The 25,021-nt window shown below is 45.2% G+C and overlaps 1 protein-coding gene across 1 annotated transcript in view; it reads left to right on the top strand.

Annotated features, from left to right (window-relative positions):
- STK10 (serine/threonine kinase 10) overlaps positions 1–25,021 on the top strand; it is a 263,891-nt gene that overhangs the window by 195,084 nt on the left and 43,786 nt on the right. Inside the window, exons 10-14 of the mRNA XM_063928074.1 lie at positions 1,943–2,073; positions 3,552–3,675; positions 4,643–4,822; positions 6,469–6,561; positions 7,282–7,411. Coding sequence (XP_063784144.1) covers positions 1,943–2,073; positions 3,552–3,675; positions 4,643–4,822; positions 6,469–6,561; positions 7,282–7,411 — 658 coding nt within the window. The remainder of the gene's footprint in view (positions 1–1,942; positions 2,074–3,551; positions 3,676–4,642; positions 4,823–6,468; positions 6,562–7,281; positions 7,412–25,021) is intronic.

Here is a 25,021-nt window from a genome sequence, read left to right as displayed (position 1 = left end):
CCAGAAAAACATCAAAAACTCATGTCGACCTGTTGACCTACATCATGTCGACCTAAAGACCCTGTCGACCTAGCATCCCTGTCGACCTACTTACTGTCGACCAATAGTGGTCGACCCAAACATTGTTGACCTATTTACTTTCGATCTTACATGCCACACCCGCGCAGAGTTGCACATTACCTTGCGCGCCAACAATGATGTTTATTGTGACTGCAGAAATAGTGTATGAGGGCACTTCTGTAGTCAAGTCAACACTGATCCAAGGTTTGTGAAACAGATTACTGTATAATATTTGAGTCTGGAAAAGATTCATGGTAATATTGTCTGCTATATATGAGGGGTGTTTGATAAGTACCCGTGTTTGAAGACAAATAGCGTCACTGACTTCAAACCTGTATATCATTGTTTAGTGTCATCTGTCAAACAATGACTGTCAGAATTTCAGATAAATTCATTGTCTACTTTTGTTTTGGTAGCTGTTGGAAGTGAGCAAGTTTGAGTTTTTTCGGTGATTAGATTCTTGTTTTTGGATGGGAAGACGTGTGAGGAAATCAAAGAGTAGTTGGAAGCCGTTAATGGGGAGTTTCACCTTCAATGACAACCATCAGATATTGGTTCAATGAATTTAAGCGTGGTCGTACATCCGTCCTCGATGAAGAGCGTCCAGGTCGCCCAATTGAGGTGACTACGGATGAAATGGTCAACAAAATCCATGATATCGTATTGGCAGACCGGCGAGTGAAGATCAGAGAGATTGTTGAGATCGTAGGCATCTCATTTGAACGTGTGCAGAATATCCTACATGAACATTTAGGCATGACAAAGCTATCGGCAAGATGGGTGCCTCGTTTGCTCACTGTAGACAACAAGCGGAATCGAATGACCACTTCGAAGCGGCATTTGGACCTGTTTAAACACAAACTGAAGGAGTTTCTGCGCCGTTTCGTGACTGTTGATGAAACATGGATCCATCATTACACGCCAGAAATGAAGGAACAGTCAAAACAGTGGACTTCACCCGGCAAACATGCACCAAAGAAGGCGAAGACGGTTCCATTGGCCGGAAAGGTCATGGCCACCGTTTTCTGGGATTCGAAATGCATAATCTTCATCGACTATTTGGAATAGGGAAGAACGCTCACAGGGCAGTATTATGCTCAATTATTGGGCAGATCCGACGACGCATTGAAGAGAAAACGGCACCACTTGGCTAAGAAAAAAGTGCTGTTCCACCAAGACAATGCGCCGGCACACTCATACCACGTCGCCGCTGCGAAATTGGTGGAATTGGGCAATGAAATGCTGCAGCATCCGTATTCCCCAGATTTGGCCTCCTGCAACTTCTTCCTGTTTCCAAACATGAAAAAAATGGTTCGGTGGTAAGAGATTTGCATCGAACAAGGAAGTCATCGCCGAAACTGAAGACTGTTTCGCAGAGTTCGACTAATCCTATTTTTTGGAGGGCTTGAAAAAGTTGGAATATCGTTGGGACGAAGTGTATCGAGCTAAAAGGGTACAATGTTGAAAAAGAAATCAAAATTTTCCCAATAAAATATTTTTTTTCTTTCCTAACACGGGTACTTATCAACCACCCCTCGTATTTTCTACTTTGCCAGACTCTTCTTAAGACCCAGTACAAACATGATCAAAATTGACTTTTTCTTTTCAGTAACATTATACAAACATGTTTTCAGTACAGTATAATTTCCCTTTTAAGTTAGCTACAGATTGCCCTCTACAGGTTGTCAGTTTGTTTTGTAAAATCTCTACAATAGTCACACTTTCTACAGTGTTTTCAGAAGTAGCCTTTGCAGCAGTAATTCTATGTATCCACGCCCACTACATCAGATTTATTTTATTATAAGATTTTTAAACGCTGCAGAGAAAGTACCTTTGGGATATACTGTATACAGTAACTTGTCTGTTTGTTTGCTTGCTGTAGGATACCCGCCTTCACAACAAGACTCTGAAGCGTACAAGAAGATACGTAGTAGATGGTGTGGAGGTGAGCATCACGACCTCCAAGATTATTGGCGACGATGATAAAAAAGATGAGGAGATGCGCTTTCTCAGGTGCACAACAGATTAGTGTTGCATATTTTTCATTGTTATTATTGTATTACTAGTTTGTTTGTGCATTTTATTGCATGGAATGTTAAAATCATGTTGAATGGTACTTGTGCAAAAAGGAAGAAGACTCTAGTGAGGATTCCTCCCATACTTAGATTTTTCTCTACAGGTTGGTTTTTATTTATTTTAATTTTAGTTTTTTGTCATATCCCTGAATTTTAGAAGATATCTTGGTTAATTTCTCAGTTGCTTTTGGAAAAAAAATGAAGAATTCTTTTAAAGTTTTTTTTTTTTTTTTTATTTCCACTTGTGGCTGTAATAAGTCAACATGTATCAAGTGAGTTTGAAAGACAGCACTGTGGCCTCCCATTTCCTTTCAGTAGTACCTGGCAGGTGGTCATCATTCTTTGCTTAAATACAAAAACAAACAACCTAGGACCTTCTATTCTAATGAATGCTGTTTAGAAAGAACATATTCCAGGAAGGGGAAGATTTAAAACAATCCCCATTTGTGGCAGAAATCTAGACATTGTATATGAATACAGTGTTGGCACCTGGCCTAGTAAGCACTCCTAACAAACTTATTAGTGTGGGAATCCTGTTGACACTTTTCAGCAACTATATATATATATATATATATATATATATATATATATATATATATATATATATATATATATATATATATAATCAAGTAGAAAGTCCACACTCGCATATCCATTTAGATTGATGCTGGGCTGTCAACTCCAAAAAAAGGAAATTAATCCTTCCAGAATACAGACTAAAGAAATCCGCTTTTATTCAATCGAAACGTTGATGTCTCTTGCTACCTTTTTTTCTATAGATTGAATAAAAGCTGAATTATGAAGACTGGTGAGAGCACCCCTGGTTTCTTTATATATTTCATTTCGGTATAAGATATACCGAAATGTTGAACGGAATGAGACTGTCATCTGTTGTCTTGCTCTCATGAGAGGGCTGTGAGTGCTGCGCCTCCTAATAAATATGTGTGTGTGTATATAATAAATATATATACAGTGTGTGTATGTGTGTATATATATATATATATATATATATATATATATATATATATACACACTTGCTGTATTGATTGGCACTCTTGTGGCTGTAGACGGCAACTTGCTCCGGTGCCCTTCCTCATAGAATAATATGCCGTGTGTAGAACGGGATGGCACTCCTGGAGACTCACAGACGATGTAAAGAAATAACTCAGAAGCTAAGAGTTTATAGAATTTTATACGTCATGTATATGAATGTTAATCCCTCAGAGATCTAGAATGAAGTTAAAATAAACAAATATTGGAACCATTTGGGATGGGACCAATTTTAGATGATGTTGTACTATTTTATCACCAGCAAGGTGAGTTTGGAGAAAGAGAGACAGCTATAGGAAAACTTGCATAAGGGACCAAACCAAGTTATTCCATCTTGAACAATGTTTATATTTCTTTGCGTCTTAGGCGCCAGGAGCTGCGTGAGTTGCGATTATTACAGAAAGAGGAGCACAGGAACCAGACCCAACTGAGTACAAAGCATTTGCTGCAGCAAGAGCAGATGATACGGCGCTTTGATCAGGAAATGAATGTAAGAGACTTCTGTCACATAACATTAGAAACTTCGTTTTTGATATTTTAAATAACTGTAGAATAAAGAAAAAAAGTTACAAAAAATCTGAACATTACATTTAAAAAGTTGAAAGTAAAACGTTTTTTTATTTATTTAAAAAAGATGAACCGAGAAGAAACCTAATTTGCAAGTCGCTTTATATAGATATTTACTTTCATAATGTTTTATGCAAAAGTTATCTAAAGATAAGATTGTTGTGACCTTCAGGTATTTTTCTTTGTACTTCCTTCAGTAAAGGCCAGTACTCACAGGCTGATGTGGGGAGAGATGTGTGCTGAGCGAACCGCTCAACACACATCTCTCCCGCCGCTCAGCACAGCGCGATGTGTGCTGAGCGTGCGGGGGGAGACGGGGGGCCGCTCATTTCACCCAGCGGGTGAAATGAGCGACCTGCTAGATTGGCATGCACGGCAGGACAATCTAGCACCAGCGATAGCGATGCGCGGGGCTGCGTATCGCTATCGCTGTGGGGGGTACACACGGAGCGATCCTGCTTAAAATCTAGCAATCTAGTCAGATTGCTTAGATTTTAAGCAGCGATCGCTCCGTGAGTACCCCCCTTAAGACCTTTGAAGCATAATGCAGCCATCCTATCTTACTGTAAATTACTGATAGCAGAGAACATTGACTTTGTATGTGGAATAACAAGATTAGATTTTAGCCCCTGTTTCATAATTACATAAAATTACAGCAACATATGTGTTTGGTTTATTAAAGTATTTTAATGCCATCAATTATATGCTTAAAACAGAGAGTTTGGGGATGTCATGCCAACGTCCAAATGCCATATCTTGTAAAACATATAGTTCTTTAGACTGTAGAGTATGTAAAGGCCAGTATGCATGCTGTATTATGTGTACCATTACTGCTACACTTTGCAGTATATACAGTAGTCTTACATTTTCATATGATCTCTGTCCTTAAGGCAAAGAAAAAGTTCTACGACACTGAGCTGGAAATGCTGGAGCGCCAGCAAAAACAGCAGATTGAGCGCATGGAGCAAGAGCATGCGGTGCGCAGGAGGGACGAGGCCAAGCGGATTCGCACGGAGCAAGAGCGGGAACATACAAGGTTCCTTGAGCAACTTAAGATACAGAAAAAAGAGGTAACTTGACATTCCTCTGGCTGAATTAATGCGCACAGCTAACATTTCTTTCTTACAGCTCTGTACATCAAATGAAATGGTTCTACGTAATAAAACAAATGACATTGCCGATCTCCAGATGCTCATCCTCCATTCAGGCCACACGAAGACATGGAGGAACAGGAAAAAAAAAAAGTTTCTTTAAATATTGTGATATGTTGTAATGCATTAACAAGAATTTTTAATGAATTCTCCAGTAGATCATTTATATTTTCTTATCACATAGCTAGATTTACACTTTTAAATAATGGAATGAAGAAAAGTGGGCGCTAGTGTAATGACTTGGAGACACTTAAAAACCACCACACAAATACTGGTGGGCAATTGCTAATAGATTACACCTGCTCCCCGGACTGCAGCTGCTTAAATTGAGTTGCTGAATCTCAATAATATACAAGAAAAAAAGAGGAGTTTAAAGAAGCGCCATTCAAAGGTGCAGTTATTTAATTTATTCAATAGATCATGCAACATGTGCATTAGCATAACATACTCATTGAATGCAATATCACTCCATAGGATATGTGTACTCCTTAAGGGGGGAACTCACGGAGTGATCGCTGCTTAAAATCCAAGCAATCTGACTAGATTGCTTCGATTTTAAGCAGTGATCTGTCCGTGTGTACCCCTCATAGCGATAGCGATGCACAGCCCCGCGCGTTGCTATCGCTGGTGCTAGATTGGCCTGCCAATCTAGCGGGTCGCTCACTTCACCCGCTGGGTGAAATGAGCGCCCTTCCCCCCCACATCGCTCAGCACACATCGCGCTGTGCTAAGCGGTGGGAGAGATGTGTGCTGAGCGGTTCGCACAGCACACATCTCTCCCCACATCTGCCAGTGAGTACTGGACTTTAGTATATGTGTTTATATTTTGAGTGCAGCAAGCACTTCCAGGAAAGTTCTGTTAAGCGGGTGCTTAGCACATATCCTAAGGAGTCTGCTATATGAAGCCTTACTGTGAATTTAAAGTACTATATTTTTACGTTTCAATTTTTGTTTAATTTTTATTTTTTGAAAAGCGCTTTCCCTTTTCTTTCCCCCTGTTTTTACCAACAGCTGTTGTATTTATCTGATATATTGAAGTCCGTTATTAATATATTTGACTTTTTTTTATATTTGCTCAATATATATGTTCATTATTGGGGGTGATATTGCATTCAATGAGTATGTTATGCTAATGCACATGTTGCATGATCTACTGAATAAATTAAATAATTGCACCTTTGCTCTGTGGATGGCGCTTCTTTAAACTCCTCTTTTTTTTCTTTTATATAATGTGCTGTCTTATTTGATATTCCATATAAAGAGACCTTTAGGTCACTGTGTTTGCAGTATTGCTGTACATGGCTTTGGGATTGCAATCCTCAGTGAGGCAGCAGAAGGGCACAAGCTCTGCGACCAGCTGTTTTTGCACTCAGGGTTTGCCGTCTGATCGATGTGTAGAGGAAGTTTCCTTGTGTCACCCCGCCTTTACTTGTTATTATGTCTATCAGGACAGTGACCGCTCCAACTAAAAATAATGAAGTTCTTGCTTTAAACGCTTTATGCTTGTTTTTGTTTTTGCTATGCTGTTAGATATTCACTCCTCCTCTACCCTGCCATGTCTACAGGTGAAAGCTGCAGTGGAGAAACTGCCACGAAACCAACGTAGAGAAAGTATGAAACTGAAAATGGAGGAATATGCGCAGAGAAAGCAAACAACGGTAGCTGCAGAACACTGTCTGTGGTGCATAGCAGGCATTTGTGTTGCACTGAGAGAATATAATGGAGCTGAAATCACAAATTAGTGTTGGCTGTATGCATTTCTGTGTTTTAGTAAGAAGGACCATCTCAGTCTGTGTCCTACAGGATAATTTTTTTTTTTATTTGTTAGATCATATTGTACCTCATTCATGTATGTAGATCCGTAAGTGGGGCTTTTAAAGAATTTTCTTAAAAGGGTTCCCACAAAGGGACAGATGGGTATTTAAGTTTTCCTTAGTTATTGAAGTGTCTTGCTTACAAAAAGTCCCATTGAAAGGATGCATTGCGCAAGACTCTGAACAAGGTGTATGGTTTACCTTTGGGTAACACTACGCCTCTGTTCTTGAGGAACACATGGAACTATCTCATTCAGGGCTTACTACTTGGCCCTGCAGATCTGCCAAGTGCTCCTTGGATTAGTTTCTTTGCGGCTTTTGTGTTCCCAGTAATCTGAGGAATGTAACACTGAGAGATCTGCGGGACAGCTACAAGTTGCAGGCTGTACTTTTCTGCTTTTCTGTGACTTCGCTAGTTTAAACACTGGCTGCTTTTACACAGTTTGCACCCATCAGGAAATAACTTACATAAATGTTCCAGACTGTTAACTTATTGTATTGCTGACCTCACAACATAATTGCAATGCCGTTCACTTCTGTGCCTCATCCGTGTGCTACCTACAGGAGCAGCAGTTCTTAAACAAGCAAAAGGAGGATATGTCACTGGCTATGAGCGTCATCACCCTGGAGAACAAGAAGGAGATCTATAACAAGGAGAAGGAGTTTCTGAACAAGAAGCAGCAGCTTCTCAGAGGTGACCACACAGGAGGGTCCATTGTGCTCTAATAATTTGATGTCATTACAAGAAATAGCACGCATTTTATATGCATAGTTTAAAAGTTGTAAGTTATACCCCTTTCAGAGAACGGGTGCCAGGTAAGCTTGACCAGGCTTACCCGTTCACACTGTATGCATCCCGGGTAGATTCCAGCTTCAACCCAGGTCGCGACCTAGGATGACATGCCGGGACGCTCGACCCGGGATATTCTTTCTGGACCCTTTCAGACTATCTCAGGTTGATGTACGTTCAATAATCCCGGAAATGTATGCTAGTCTGAAAGGGGTATGAATGTTTGTCTTTATTTTCTTTTTTCTCATACGTCCTAGAGGATGCTGAGGTCACATCAAGAACCATGGGGTATAGATGGGATCCGCAGGAGACATGGGCACTTTAAGACTTTGAATGGGTGTGAACTGGCTCCTCCCTCTATGCCCCTCCTCCAGCCTCCAGTTTAGAATTGTGCCCAGGGAGACTGGATGCACTCTGAGGAGCTCTACTGAGTTTCTCTGAAAAGACTTTGTTTTTTATTTTCAGGGAGAGCTGCTGGCAACAGTCTCCCTGCTTCGTGGGACTTAGGGGAGAGAAGTCAGACCTACTTCTGTGAGTTTCAAGGCTCTGCTTCTTTGGCTACAGGACACCATTAGCTCCTGACGGTTTGATCACTAGGTACGCCTAGGGGCTCATTCCCAGAGCCGGCCGTCACCCCCTTACAGAAGTCAGAAGACAAGTGAGTAGAAGAAGAGAAGAAGACTTCAGTGACTGCTTATGAGGTATCACACAGCGATCGCACGCTGCGCCCCATACTCCCACACACAATAGCACTACTGGGTGCAGGGCGCCCTGGGCAGCATATAAACCTCAAAATTAAGACTGGCAAGAGGGGACATAGGTGCCTAGGCACTATCCTAACCCCCGCCAGTATAAAGATTTAGTTGGAAAAAGCGGGACTGAAGCGCGCCATTGAGGGGGCGGGGCTTAGTCCTCTCAGCTCACACAGATCAGCGCCATTTTCTATGCAGACACGCTGGTCCTTCCTCACACTTCTGAATAAATATTGGGGTGCAAAACGGGGGGGGGGGCACAGAATATTGGTGCAATATGTATATGTATATATATATATATATATATATATATAATTTCTCTGACGTCCTAAGTGGATGCTGGGACTCCGTAAGGACCATGGGGAATAGCGGCTCCGCAGGAGACTAGGCACAACTAAAGAAAGCTTTAGGACTACCTGGTGTGCACTGGCTCCTCCCACTATGACCCTCCTCCAGACCTCCGTTAGAATCTTGTGCCCGGCTGAGCTGGATGCACACTGGGGGCTCTCCTGAGCTCCTAGAAAGAAAGTATATTTTAGGTTTTTTATTTTACAGTGAGATCTGCTGACAACAGACTCACTGCAGCGAGGGACTAAGGGGAGAAGAAGCGAACCTACCTAACTGGTGGTAGTTTGGGCTTCTTAGGCTACTGGACACCATTAGCTCCAGAGGGATCGACCGCAGGACCCGACCTTGTTGCTCGTTCCCGGAGCCGCGCCGCCGGCCCCCTTACAGAGCCAGAAGCAAGAAATGTTCCGGAAAATCGGCGGCAGAAGACTTCTGTCTTCAACAAGGTAGCGCACAGCACTGCAGCTGTGCGCCATTGCTCCTCATGCACACCTCACACTCCGGTCACTGATGGGTGCAGGGCGCTGGGGGGGGGCGCCCTCAGGGAAATATAATACACCTTGGCTGGCAAGGTGTATTATATAGTCCCAGGGCTATATATGTGATAAATTACCCCTGCCAGAATCCATGAAAAAGCGGGAGAAAAGTCAGCCGAAAAAGGGGCGGGGCTATCTCCCTCAGCACACTGGCGCCATTTTATCTTCACAGTGCAGCTGGAAGATAGCTCCCCAGGCTCTCCCCTGTAGTTTTCAGGCTCAAAGGGTTAAAAAGAGAGGGGGGGCACTAAATTTAGGCGAAATATGTGTATACAAGCAGCTATTGGGGGAAAAATCACTCAGTTATAGTGTTAATCCCTGCATTATATAGCGCTCTGGTGTGTGCTGGCATACTCTCTCTCTGTCTCCCCAAAGGACTTTGTGGGGTCCTGTCCTCAGTCAGAGCATTCCCTGTGTGTGTGCGGTGTGTCGGTACAGCTGTGTCGACATGTTGGATGAGGAAGGTTACGTGGAGGCTGAGCAGAGGCCGATAAATGGGATGTCGCCCCCTGTGGGGCCGACACCAGTGTGGATGGATAGGTGGAAGGTATTAACCGTCAATGTCAACTCCTTACATAAAAGGCTGGATGACGTAACAGCTGTGGGACAGCCGGCTTCTCAGCCCGCGCCTGCCCAGGCGTCTCAAAGGCCATCAGGGGCTCAAAAAAAACGCCCGTTACCTCAGATGGCAGACACAGATGTCGACACGGAGTCTGACTCCAGTGTCGACAAGGTTGAGATATATACACAATCCACTAGGAACATCCGTTACATGATCTCGGCAATGATAAATGTGTTACACATTTCTGACATGAACCCAAGTACCACATAAAAGGGGTTTTATTTTTGGGGAGAAAAAGCAGCCAGTGTTTTGTTCCCCCATCAGATGAGTGAATGAAGTGTATAAAGAAGCGTGAGTTCCCCCGATAAGAAACTGGTAATTTCTAAAAAGTTACTGATGGCGTACCCTTTCCCGCCAGAGGATAGGTCACGTTGGGAGATATCCCCTAGGGTGGATAAGGCGCTCACACGTTTGTCAAAAAAGGTGGCACTGCCGTCTTAGGATACGGCCACCTTGAAGGAGCCTGCTGATAAAAAGCAGGAGGCTATCCTAAAGTCTGTATATACACACTCAGGTTCTATACTGAGACCTGCAATTGCCTCAGCATAAATAGTGCTGCTGCAGCGTGGTCTGATACCCTGTCAGATAATATTAATACCCTAGACAGGGATAATATTTTGCTAACATAGAGCATATTAAAGACGTCGTCTTATATATGAAGGATGCACAGAGGGATATTGCCGGCTGGCATCCAGAATTAATGCAATGTCCATTCTGCCAGGAGGGTATTAGAGACCCGGCAGTGGACATGTGATGCTGCCTTTAAAAGGCACATGGAGATTCTGCCTTATAAGGGTGAGGAATTGTTTGGGGATGGTCTCTGGGACCTCGTATCCACAGCAACAGCTGGGAAGAAAATTTTTTACCTCAGGTTTCCTCACAGCCTAAGAAAGCACCGTATTTTCAGGTACAGTCCTTTCAGCTTCAGAAAAGCAAGCGGGTCAAAGGCGCTTCCTTTCTGCACAGAGACAAGGGAAGAAGGAAAAAGCTGCACCAGACAGCCAGTTCCCAGGATCAAAAATCTTCCCCCGCTTCCTCTGAGTCCACCGCATGACGCTGGGGCTCCACAGGTGGGAGACAGGTGCGGTGGGGGCGCGTCTCGGGAACTTCAGGGACCAATGGGCTTGCCCACAGGTGGATGCCTAGGTTCTGCAAGTAGTATTACAGGGATACAGGCTGGAGTTCGAGGCGACTCCCCCTCGCCGTTACCTCACATCAGCCTTGCCGGCTGCCCTCTGAGAAAGGTAGTACTGGCGGCAATTCACATGCTGTACTTCCAGCAGGTGAAATCAAGGTACCCCTCCTTCAACAAGGCCGGGGTTACTATTCCAAAATGTTGTGGTACCGAAACCAGACGGTTCGGTGAGACCCATTCTAAAATTGAAATCCTTGAACACTTATATACGAAGGTTCAAGTTCAAAATGGAATCGCTCAGGGCGATTATTGCAAGCCTGGAGAATTTCAGGGTATCACTGGACATCAAGGATGCTTACCTGCATGTCCCTATTTACCCTCTTCACCAGGAGTACCTCAAAATTGTGGTACAGGGTTGTCATTACCAATTCCAGACGTTGCCGTTGGTCTGTCCCCGGCACCGAGGGTATTTACCAAGGTAATGGCCGAAATAATTATCCCGTACTTGGACGATCTCCTTATAAAGGCGAGGTCCAGGGAGCAGTTGTTCGTCGGAGTAGCACTATCTCGGGAAGTGCTACAACAGCACGGCTGGATTCTGAATATTCCAAAGTCGCAGCTGGTTCCTACGACGCGTCTACTGTTCCTGGGTATGGTTCTGGACACAGAAAAGGATAAAAAGGGTTTCTCCCGGAGGAGAAGTCCAAGGAGGTGTCGTCTCTAGACAGAGACCTCCTAATACAAATACAGGTGTCGGTGCATCAATGCACGCGAGCCCTGGGAAAGATGGTAGCTTCTTACGAAGAAATTCCATTCGCCAGGTCCCATGCAAGGATCTTCCAGTGGGATCTGTGGGACAAGTGGTCCGGGTCGCATCTTCAGATGCATCGGCGGATAACCCTGTCTCCAAGGGCCAGGGTGTCGCTGTTGTGGTGGCTGCAGAGTGCTCATCTTCTAGGGGGCCGCAGATTCGGCATACAGGACTGGGTCCAGGTGACCACGGATGCCAGCCTTCGAGGCTGGGGGGCAGTTACACAGGGAAGAAACTTCCAAGGCCTATGGAAAAGTCAGGAGACTTCCCGACATATAAATGTTATGGAACTAAGGGCCATTTACAATGCCCTAAGTCAGGCTAGACCCCTGCTTCAACACTGGCCGGTGCTGATCCAGTCAGACAACATCACGGCGGTCGCTCATGTAAACCGACAGGGCGGCACAAGAAGCAGGATGGCGATGGCAGAAGCCACAAGGATTCTCCGATGGGCGGAAAATCATGTGTTAGCACTGTCAGCAGTGTTCATTCCCGGAGTGGACAACTGAGAAGCAGACTTTCTCAGCAGACACGACCTCCACCCGGGAGAGTGGGGACTTCATCCAGAAGTCTTCCAAATGATTGTACACCGTTGGGAAAGGCCACAGGTGGACATGATGGCGTCCCGCCTCAACAAAAAGCTACAAAGATATAGCGCCAGGTCAAGGGACCCTCAGGCGATAGCTGTGGACGCTCTGGTAACACCGTGGGTGTACCAGTCGGTGTATGTGTTCCCTTCTCTGCCTCTCTTACCCAGGGTAATGAGAATAATAAGGAGGAGAGGAGTAAGAACTATACTCATTGTTCCGGATTGGCCAAGAAGAGCTTGGTACCCAGAACTCCAAGAAATTATCTCAGAGGACCCATGGCCTCTGCCGCTCAGACAGGACCTGCTGCAGCAGGGGGCCTGTCTGTTCCAAGACGTACCGCGGCTGCGTTTGACGGCATGGCGGTTGAACGACGGATCCTGAAGGAAAAGGGCATTCCGGAGGAAGTTATCCCTACGCTAATTAAAGCTAGGAAAGAAGTGAACGCAAACCATTATCACCGCATATGGCTGAAATATGTTGCGTGCTGTGAGGCCAGGAAGGCCCCAAAGGAGGAATTTCAGCTAGGTCGATTTCTGCACTTCCTACTGTCAGAGGTGACTATGGGCCTAAAATTGGGTTCCATTAAGGTCCAGATTTCGGTTCTATCGATTTTCTTCCAAAATAGAACTGGCTTCACTGCCTGAAGTTCAGACTTTTGTTAAGGGAGTGCTGCATAGTCAGCCCCCGTTTGTGCCTCCAGTGGCACCGTGGGATCTCAACGTGGTGTTGGATTTCCTGAAGTCGCATTGGGTTGAGCCACTTAAATCCGTGGAGCTAAAATACCTCACGTGGAAAGTGGTCATGCTGTGGGCCTTGGTGTCGGCCAGGCGTGTATCAGAATTGGCGGCTTTGTCATGCAAAAGCCCTTATCTGTATTTTATATGGATAAGGCGGAATTGAGGACTCGTTCCCAATTCCTTCCTAAGGTGGTATCAGTTTTTCATGTGAACCAACCTATCGTGGTGCCTGCGGCTACTTGGGACTTGGAGTATTCCAAGTTACTGGACGTAGTCAGGGTCTTGAAAAGTATATGTTTCCAGGACGGCTGGAGTCAGGAAAACTGACTCGCTATTTATCCTGTATGCACCCAACAAGCTGGGTGCTCCTGCTTCTAAGCAGACTATTGCTCGCTGGATCTGTAGCACGATTCAACTTGCACATTCTGCGGCTGGACTGCCGCACCCTAAATCTGTAAAAGCCCATTCCACGAGGAAAGTGGGCTCTTCTTGGGCGGCTGCCCGAGGGGTCTCGGCTTTACAAATTTGCCGAGCTGTTACTTGGTCGGGTTCAAACACTTTTGCAAGAGTCTACAAGTTTGATACCCTGGCTGAGGAGGACCTAGAGTTTGCTCATTCGGTGCTGCAGAGTCATCCGCACTCTCCCGCCCGTTTGGGAGCTTTGGTATAATCCCCATGGTCCTTACGGAGTCCCAGCATCCACTTAGGACGTCAGAGAAAATAAGATTTTACTCACCGGTAAATCTATTTCTCGTAGTCCGTAGTGGATGCTGGGCGCCCATCCCAAGTGCGGATTGTCTGCAATACTTGTATATAGTTATGCCTAACTAAAGGGTTATTGTTGAGCCATCTGTTGAGAGGCTCAGTTATATTTCATACTGTTAACTGGGTATAGTATCACGAGTTATACGGTGTGATTGGTGTGGCTGGTATGAGTCTTACCCGGGATTCAAAATCCTTCCTTATTGTGTCAGCTCTTCCGGGCACAGTATCCTAACTGAGGTCTGGAAGAGGGTCATAGTGGGAGGAGCCAGTGCACACCAGGTAGTCCTAAAGCTTTCTTTAGTTGTGCCCAGTCTCCTGCGGAGCCGCTATTCCCCATGGTCCTTACGGAGTCCCAGCATCCACTACGGACTACGAGAAATAGATTTACCGGTGAGTAAAATCTTATTTTAATAGAAAAGCGCTGCAGGTCTGGGGCATTCCTTAGTGTTTCAGAACCGGTGATTAGGCGCTGGGTTGTGAGCTGGCAATCTTCCTCTGTGTCTCTCTGACAGACTTTACTGTGGGTCTGTCCCCTATATGCCCGGTGTGTCGGTGGGTTTTGGTACACGTGTGGTGGCATGTCTAAGGCTGAGTGCTCCTCCCACAAACGGCTGTGGGAGTGACCTTGTCGGCACCGCTGGCTCCTGATGGTATTTGGTACATGTGTGTCGACACGTCGGTGGCTGAATGTTTTTCCCAAGAGAAAACATTATTAGGGACACAGACGTGTGTGGGTGGCCATATAGGCACCACCAATATCTGACTGGGTAAAAAATTTGCATATCAGAAGGGGTATATATATATATATATATATATATATATATATATATATATATATATATATATATATGTGTGTGTGTGTGTATGTATGTATGTATGTATGTATGTATGTATGTATGTATATATATATATATATATATATATATATATATATATATATATATATATATATATATATTGAGTATCCCATATCCAAATATTCCGAAATACGGAATATTCCGAAATACGGACTTTTTTGGTTTATTTAATTGTCAGGTTATAAAGGATTACATTAACCCCCCACAACACGTGGGGAAAGCATATCCATAAAACAATATTATACCTAAAGCAGAAATATAATCTGAAGAAAAAGGTCATGGGGTTCCCATAATAAAAAAACATTACATTGATAATAAGAGAAATAGAGATAAAATATACACCGGGAGCAACACAAGCAATCCGATTAAATGGGAACCAAAAAATAATCTTGTGACTGTACCAGTAAAGAAAGGAAGGATAAAGAAAAAGCAAGAGAAGAGAAAAGAAGAGAAGGGAAAGACGGGGAAAGTATAGAGTAGGGGGAGAAAAGACAGAGTCTGAGGATCCGCTGGTGCGCCTCTTTATACAGCAACTATTGCTTGAAGCGCTGGTGCAAAATAAAGGTAATACTTGAGGTACATGAAAAGGTAATATTAAAGATGGTCACATGTTTACTCGATAGGTTAAGAGGTAACCAAAATCACAGTAGGAGTGCCACAGAACCCTCAGGGGAGCGTATTCTACATGCGGGAGCTTGAGAGTCTAACCATAATTCCCAGATCAGAAGAAACTGGAAAGATCTGTTATGGAGGTATGCAGTGATTTTTTTCCATGCTTGCGAAGTACCAAACTTTATCGATTACTTGCTTAATAGGGGGGGCCTCCCTCTGTTTCCAGTAGAGGGCAATTGAGCATCGAGCAGCATTTAAAATCTGTGTCAGTAATTTACCGGAATTTGGAGGTGAATCAATAATGGGGAGGCCCAGCAGAAAAGTCCAAGGGTCTTTAGATACCTGGGTCTGGAGCACTGTACTTATCAGGTGTGCGACTGAGTCCCAAAATAGCATGATCTTGGGACACGTCCACCAGATGTAAAGGAAAGAGCCATGGCCGCAGCAACCTCTCTAGCTCGTGGGCGAAGAGGAAGGGAACATCTTGTGGAGTCTAGAGGGGACAAAATACCACCTATATAATATCTTGTAGGCGTTTTCCTTTACTAGTGTTGAGATGGAGGATTATGCGGCAGCAGTGAAGACATCCGACCAATCATGGTCAGCAGGCAGCGGTCCCAGGTCCCGTTCCCACTGGAGAACAAAAGCCGGGGTCGTCGACTGACCCCAAACCTGAAGAAGAGAGTATAGTAGGGAGATAATTCCTTGAGCAAGCGGTTTATGATAGCAATAAGACTCCAGAGTGAATAAAGGTTGGAACGGGGAAGAATTCGATATAGAAGAGACAAAGTGTCTTATCTGGAAATAGGTAAAAGGGTTAGCTTCCGGGAAATTATATTTTGTCATGATATCCGATAAAGGCGCGCAAGCACCCTCGGACAGTACATACAGAACAAAGCGGATATTCCTTTCCGACCATGTACGAGAGCGAGTTAGAGACTGACCCGGGGCGAAAGAAGGGTTATCCCATAAAGGAGTAAGCGAAGAGGGGGATGACAGCAGGTGGAAGCGCCGAGTGCAGTGGTCCCAGATCTGGCAAGAGAATTCCAGCACAGGGTGCAGTTGCAAATGTGGAGATCTAGCCTTGGAGGAGGATAAGAGTAAGGAGGACAAAGACGTAGTGTGGCCAAGTGCAGATTCCAGCTGGAGCCATCGAATGTTCTGAGCAGGGGCGAACCAAGCAACAGCTTGGCTGAGATGAGTGGCCAGGTAGTAAAGGCAGATATCTGGGAAGCCTCTACCGCCCTCCTGTACTGGTTTGCGTAAAGTGGAGAAACCTATCCTAGGGACCTTATTTCTCCAAACAAAGCGGAGAAACCAAGAGTGAACTTGCGCCAAGACAGAGTCTGGGACTTTCACAGGCAGCATCTGAAACAGATAAAGTAGGCGGGGGATAATATTCATTTTCAGAGCTACGATACGACCCAGCCAGGATATAATTAAGGACTGCCATTTATGGAGATCGGCTTTAATGTTTGTAAGCAAGGGGCAGAAGTTCTCCTTATACAGATCTCCGTAGCGGCACGTAATAAAGATCCCCAGGTATCGGATTTTAGAAGCACACCAAGAAAATTTAAAGTTGGATTGCAAACGGGGTAGGAGGGTAGGAGGAATGTGGAAGGGGAGAGCTTCGGTTTTGGACCAATTAACTTTATAACCCGATACATGTCCGTACTCAGACAGAAGATTGAAAAGGTTCGGCAAAGAAGTGTGCAGTGAGGAAAGCGAAAGAAGGACATTATCTGCAAACAGGGAAATCTTGTAAACAGAGCTCCCCACCTCCAACCCCCCGATGTCGGTCGAAGTCCGGATACGGGCTGCTAACGGTTCTATTACTAAAGCAAAGATCAGGGGCGAGAGTGGGCAGCCCTGTCTGGTACCGTTAGAGATACCCAGAGGGTCTGACAACACTCCATTCACGGAGATCCTTGCAGAGGGATCCGAGTACAAAGCCTGAATCCCCGTGAGGAATTCCCCCTGAAAACCAAAGTGAGCAAGAGTTTCGAAAATACGGACTTTTTTGAGTGAGAGTGAGATAGTGAAACCTTTGTTTTTTGATGGCTCAATGTACATAAACTTTGTTTAATACACAAAGTTATTAAAAATATTGTATTAAATGACCTTCAGGCTGTGTGTATAAGGTGTATATGAAACATAAATGAATTGTGTGAATGTAGACACACTTTGTGTAATACACAAATTTATAAAAAATATTGGCTAAAATGACCTCCAGGCTGTGTGTATAAGGTGTATATGAAACATAAATACATTCTGTGCTTAGACTTAGGTCCCATCACCATGATATCTCATTATGGTATGCAATTATTCCAAAATACGGAAAAATCCCATATCCAAAATACCTCTGGTCCCAAGCATTTTGGATAAGGGAGACCCAACCTGTGTGTGTGTGTGTGTGTGTGTGTGTGTGTGTGTGTATATATATATATATATATATATATATATATATATATATATATATATATATATATATATATAGTTATATATAGTCAGGTTGCATAACTCTGTGTCCCAAACACAGACGTAGAAATATCTATGGAGGATGTCATGTTCATAGCTATATTTCCCTCAGACCCCTCGGGGTTGCAAACATTTTATTTTGCCCAGTTACTACTCCCTGATATCGACACGGATGCTGTTTCCTATGTCGACCATAATATTTCCTGATTAGATCCGGGGGGGGGGGAAAGAGCATTCAGTACATGGGTAGTGCACATTAAAGACGTCACTGGGGACTCTGGCTGTTCCTGACAGAGGGGTGTATGTGTGGATATGTATATGTGTGTGTATATACATATATATATATATATATATATGTGTATGTGTATGTATATGTATATGTATATGTATATATATATGTGTGTGTATGTATATATAATTGTGTGTGTGTATATGTATATGTGTGTGTGTGTGTGTGTGTGTGTGTGTGTGTATATATATATATATATATATATATATATAGTTATATATAGTTATATATATATAGTTATAATGAAAGCTGAGGTATCGTTCCTCCTTCTCATGTGCTGAGAGCTCTGTGTGAGAAAGTCTGGGTCAGCCCTGACAAGTTGGTTTCAAATCCTCAGGAGGATTCTGATTGTTTATTTCTTTTCCCGCCGCGGAAAGAATAAAGTGGGAGTCGCCCCCTGTTCTGCACGTGGCCCTGTCACAAATCCAGCGGATTGTATGCAGGAAGCTACGATATATTCTAGTTATGTGTCCACGACTACGTTAGTTAGTCCTGCCATTACATGCGCATGGGGGAGTAGTAGTATTCAAATATGATCGGGTACCTTGTCATCCGATGTAGATACCCTAGGGAATACTCCTTATGTTGGGTCATATCAAGGACACGGCAGCATACTTTCGTGCGACTGCAAGGGATATAGGACTCTTGGGTTCACGGGCCAGTTCCATGGCGGTCTCGGCTAGGAGGGCGTTGTGGATTCACCAATGCAATGCTGATGCTCACTCCGAGAAGAAGGGGAGTCTCTTCCCTATGAAGGTGAAGCCTGGTTGGATGACGGCCTAGTTAATTTGATCTCGACAGCTGCCGCTGGTAAGTCCGCCTTCTTGCTGTATGTTCCCTCACTAGGGATGATGACACACCATTGTCGGATGCAGTCATTTCGGCCCAATAGATACAGATTCCTCTTTCTTTGCAGGTAGAGGAAGGAGAAAAGGGAAGAGGTCCGCAACCTCTTCAAGATCACAGGAGAAGAGATCATCCTCTGTTTTCTGCCACATCCACCGCATGACGCTGGGACTCTCTTGCGGGAGCCCACACTGGTGGGGCCACGTCTAAAACTCTTCAGTCAGTCCTGGAACGGACCTGGACCCGGGGGTTTTTACGAATAGTGTCCCAAGGGTTCATACTGGAGTTTCCAGACGTTTCTCCTCACCAATTTTTCAAATTACCGCTTCTCCTCTGGAAGGGGAGGTAGTATGCAACGCAATACAAGGGTTATGTCAGGATCAGGTCATTGGCCTGGTTTCCCCTGTCACAACAGGGAGAAGGCTTTTATTCAAGCCTCTTCGTGGTCCTGAAGCCAGACGGCTTGGTCAGACCAATCCTAAATCTGAAATCCCTCAATTTCTACTTAAAGAAATTCAAATCCAAGATGGAATCTCTCAGGGCAGTGATTTCCAATTTGAAAAAATTAGTTTTTTCTCTTTCATCCACTAGGGGACACTGGAGTCCTATACAGTAGGGGTGTGAAGCTTGCAACCGGAGGTGTGGCACAATCTAAAATTAGCATTGTCTGCACAGCCGGTTCCTCCCCCTTCACATCCCTACTCCCCCAGTTTAGAAAATTGTGCCTAGGAGGTAACAGGCACTGAAGGAGCTCCTGCTCCTTGAAGTTTGATTTATTTATTTATTTATTTTTAGTCATTCATGACTGGCCCAATCCCTCCTAACTAAAGGGAGGGTGCAGGTTTTAAAATACAAAACGGTAAATGCCCAATCCCACCTAAAGGAAAGGGGGTGCAGGCTTTACCAGAAGAGAAAGCTGCGTCCCCCTAATAAAAGGAGGACAAGGTTCATGATTGAGAGACAAGGATTCCTACTAAAGGGGTCTGCATCTCTCAAGGCACAACTGTGAGTACTGGTTGTTTTAAGAAGTAGCATTAGGTTTTTATTATTTTCCTATGGGGCTTAGTGAGTGCAGACCTTGCTACTGTCCACAGCGTGTAGGCTGTATGCAGTCCCGCTGTTCCCTTCCCGCAGATAGCCTAGAGGCCGCTATATGTGATCACTAATCGGATCCCCACAGCGCGCGCCAGAGGTCCCGGCGCACGGAGACAGAGCAGGGAGATAATGCTGCGCGGCTGAGGAGATCCTTCAGCCGCGTGTGGGGGCGGCCAGCGGAAATCAGGAGCGCACAGTACAGAGCGCGCTTGTGTCTTCCCTGTCAGCAGAGAAAGGCGCCGCTACAGGACCTGTGAGAGCGGTCCCGGCGCGCGCCGGCCAGCGAAAGATAGTACCGCGCAGCTGAGCAGATACCCTCAGCCGCCGAAAGCGGGGAGCGGGAGGAGAGACGCTGCAGTGAGCACGCGGCTGAGGATAATTCCTCTGCCGCGGTAAAGTTCTACAGCGCAATATACAGGACGGCCAGTAACAGCAAGTTAGGCTCCCTTCAGCAGAACACACGGCCATACAGCCAAAATTTTTAATTGGCAGCCATCTTAAAATTCATGCAGGCGCCAGAAAAACTGAGGAGCATGGAGTGCACTATTATAGATTAGTAGTAAGACAGCACCCTCTGCTGGTGAAATGTTATAATGCCTAAAGATTATGATTATGATTTATTTTCAAAGGAACTCTATTACAAAGAGCCTACAGAAAATATGAGAAAGCAAGTAAAGCTGACTAACAGTCGGGTGTGAGACGTTTGCAAGTCGGCTGGCTGTAAAGACAAAAGAAATTATTTTATTTTGTTTAATTTTTTTCTTCTGTACAATATAGAGATATTTCCAGCCAGGCAACTCAATATCTTTTGCTTCCATCATCTATCACAGTCTTTATCTTCCTAGTTTAAAGGGTGAAAGCGCTGCGACAGTCTGGTAAGGGGTTTAGTCAACATGTCTAAAACACCAACCAAGACCTATTATGTTGCATGTAACGGGAAGAGCACGCGGATGGCAGCTCCGAGGTGTGCGATTCCTGCTTATACAAGGACATTCCACCTGGGAGCAGTGCTCCGTCTAGGTCATGGAAGAATAAGATAGAATCTCCAATGTGATGGCGGAATCCCACACGCAACAATCAGGGCTGCGGGATTCTCAGACGATGGAAGACGTTCTCATCAGGGTAACGCCGCCCACACAAGCAGTAACGAATGTGTGCAAGGCAGTTAAAAGGCCTCATCCTCTTGTACCGGAAGCAGAGGAGGAAAGGGGTCTTCTCATTTGATACATCATTGAATCTAACCTGGACGCCGATTTTCCAGAAGAGGACACGGCAATCTCGGGTCTTGATTCTTTAAGCGAAGCGGTGAAGGAGATCCTAATTTTTAAGGTAGCAGAAGTAAAGGAGCCAGAAGAATTAGAATTGTTCGAATCCCAAAAGCCACGTTCAGCAGCGTTTCCCATTCCTAAATCCCTCCAATCTCAAATGCCTGAGAAACGTTTTAACTTTTTGAACAGGGTTTCAAGTAACTTATCCCCTACCTACGGGTGTAATGGATAAGTGGGAGACTCCACCAGTAGTGGATGGTTCCCTAGGAAGGTTGTCAAAGACGACAATCTTACCATTACCTAATGTAACGACTTTACACAGCCTTAAAGTCAATTTTTGTAGCAGAAACAGAGGCCTACGGTTGTCTACGCTTGAGTTAACAAGGCCAGGAGAACATGCTCTGGACATATTGTACAGGCTATTGAGGGGGAAAATGGATTGAAAGAAATTACCCAACTGGCGGAACACATTCGAGAATCCGCTTCATACTTGCGTCAAGCCTCTAAGGATATTCGCAGGCTAACATTGCGCATCTCTGCATCAGCCGGATCGGCTAGACGGACAGAGAATGACGAGGAGACTCTGACACCAAGAGGGCGTTAGAAGCCATCCCCTTTGGGGGTGAGAGGCTTTTTGGTCTACAGTTGGACAAGTGGATTCTCGCAAGCTACAGCAGGGAAGTCCTCTTTTCTACCTACTCCTTATACAAGAGCCACTCCACAGGTTAGGAGAGGTTATTCAGAACCAGCATTTCATTCATTTAGATCGCCGTCCCTGCTAGCCTGAGGAAGCGGTTTCGGTACACAAGTACGTGGGGACAAAGGTAGAGGCCGCACAGAGGCAGCAGCCAGAAAGCGGGATAAACCTGCTGACAAGACCGTGGCAGGACGGTCTCCCGGCGCACCTGGGATCCCCCTTGGTGGAGCACGTCTGGAAGGTTTTCGGGTCATCTGGGCCAACACCGCACCAGAACCTTGGATAAACGACCTAATCTCCCTGAGGTATAAACTGGATTTTCCACAGAGGCCTCACAGTCAGTGTTTTTAGAATGGGATTTCCTCGGTGCCCTCAGAGAGCAAAAGCATTACTGCCAGCAATTCAAAAATTGCTACGGTCAGAGGTCATTATTCCGGTTCCTGCCTCTCAGAGAGGAACGGGTCTCTATTCCAATCTTTTTGTCGTGCCAAAGCAAGACGGGACGGTCGGGCCGATACTCTATTTAAAAGTTTTAAACCGGTTTCTAAGGGTCTCCAGATTCAAGATGGAACCAATTCAGTCGGTCATTGCAGGCTTAGAACAAGGCGAGTTCAGGGTATCCATGGATGCATATCTGCATATCCCAATCTGGGCCCCTCACCAGGCTTACATAAGGTTCGCACTGGTGACGGATCATTACCAATTCAGGGCCTTGCCGTTCAGTCTATCTTCGGCCCCAAGAATCTTTACGAAGATCATGGCACTCATGGTTGCAGAATCTAGACTATTGAGGGTCACGATTAGACCTTATCTAGACGATATACTAATAAAGGCATCTTCTCGGGAACAGTTGATCAAGGATGTTCAGACATCTCATCAATTTCTCATTCAACATGGGCGGATTGTCAATTTCCAGAAATCCAATCTCATGCCTACTCAACGGATTCAATTCCTCGGTCTCATCTTGGACACGGTACAATTGAGCGTATTCCTACCAAAGAACAAGGTCCAGGACCTACAGAGGTTAGTGGCTCAGGTACTGAGGTCACAAGCGGTTTCTCTACACCTCTGTGTGCATCTTCTCGGGATCATGGTGACGTCTGTCGAAGCTCTCCAGTACGGCAGACTTCATTCCCGACCATTACATATGAACCTCATTGCTCAGGGAGCAGGGTCACACTGGCTTCTACATCGAAGAATACAACTTCCACCGCGCATACGAACCTCCTTACCTTGGTGTTCGTTGCACAGGAATCTCGCAACAAGCAAGAGATTCGGCATTTGGGATTGGAGGATCCTGACAACAGACGCCAGTCTCAGAGGTTGGGGTGCCGTCTTGGAGAACGCTACTGGAGAGCGGCCTACCCATAAACATTCTCGAACCTCCTTACCTTGGTGTTCGTTGCACAGGAATCTCGCAACAAGCAAGAGATTCGGCATTTGGGATTGGAGGATCCTGACAACAGACGCCAGTCTCAGAGGTTGGGGTGCCGTCTTAGAGAACGCTACTGGAGAGCGGCCTACCCATAAACATTCTCGAACCTCCTTACCTTGGTGTTCGTTGCACAGGAATCTCGCAACAAGCAAGAGATTCGGCATTTGGGATTGGAGGATCCTGACAACAGACGCCAGTCTCAGAGGTTGGGGTGCCGTCTTAGAGAACGCTACTGGAGAGCGGCCTACCCATAAACATTCTCGAACTAAGAGCAGTTTACAATGCACTTTTCTTAGCCGAAGACCTAGTCATGGATTAACACATAAAGATGCAGTCGGACAATGTCACGATGACAGCGTACATAAACCGTCAAGGAGGAACAAGGTGCAGGGTGGCGTTAAAGGAAGCCACACACATCTTGTTGTGGGCTGAAAGGCGAAACATCATCCTCTCGCCAGTGTTCATTACAAGTGTGGAGAACTAGGAAGCAGATTATCTCAGTCACCAGGACATGCATCCGGGAGAGTGGTGCCTACATTCACGGATTTTTTACATGGTGGTGAGGAGATGGGGTTTACCTCAAGTCGACCTAATGGCGTCTCGGCAATACAATCAGCTGCCCAGATATGTGTCCAGGACAAGAGATCCAGCAGCAGATGGCGTGGATGCATTAACGCTTCCTTGGTGTTACAGGAAGGTTTTACATTTTTCCACCTTTCCAACTCATACCCAGGTTTCTAAAGAGAAAAAAAAAAAAAAAAAGGTTAAAACAAGAGCGACTGTAGGCGGTTCTAACCGCACCAGATTGGCCCCGCAGGAGTTGGTACTCAGACCTGCGAGGGTTACTAGCGGAAGATCCTTGATAGTTACGTCAGAGAGAGGACCTGCGATCTCAGGGACCGTTCCAACACCCAGCCCTGAACAGGCTGCGTTTAACGGCGTGGCTATTGAAACCATGGACTGGTGTCAGGAACGTTGGTGGAATTCGACGGACTTCCACTTATCCAGACTTCTACTTTTCCTTTCGGCCGGTCTGGAGGTAGAACTGAGGCTGGGCTCTCTGAAGGCTCAATTTTCGGTTCTCTCCATCCAATTTCAAAGGCGGTTAGCATCCTTGCAAGAGGTTCAATCCTTTTTACAGGGGGTTCGGAGGACCAAACCCCTTTTTCGTCCTTCCACTGCGCCTTGGGACGTAAATTTGAGGTTGGAATTTTTGTGAACCCAACTTTTGGGCCGTTAGTAAGAACATACCTGAAATATCTCTCTTGGACGGTCACATTAATGCTTGCCTTGGCTTCGGCCAGGCGGGTTACTGGGTTGGGAGCCTTATCGTGTAAGAGTCCCTTTTTAATTTTTCATGAGAATAGGGCGGAACTCCGTACAAGAGCAGATTTCCTTCCTAAGGTTGTTTCGGGGTTTCACGTAAACCAGACAATTGTGGTACCATCTTTTCAGGATCTCGCAGATGGGAACGTGTACTTGGATGTTGTCCGAGCTTTACGGGTATACGTACAGGTTACGTCTGACCTTTTGTTTGTCTTAAGGATGGGCCAATGAAGGGTTGGCCAGCATCTAAGCAGTCTTTGTCTAGATGGATTAGACTTGCCATTCGGCAAGCTTATATTTCCTGTGGAAAACAGG

Source organism: Pseudophryne corroboree, chromosome 6, assembly GCF_028390025.1.
Source record: "Pseudophryne corroboree isolate aPseCor3 chromosome 6, aPseCor3.hap2, whole genome shotgun sequence".
NCBI classification, from domain to species: domain Eukaryota; kingdom Metazoa; phylum Chordata; class Amphibia; order Anura; family Myobatrachidae; genus Pseudophryne; species Pseudophryne corroboree.
Note: the sequence above shows the minus strand (reverse complement) of the source record. Positions and strands in the feature narration are given on the sequence as shown.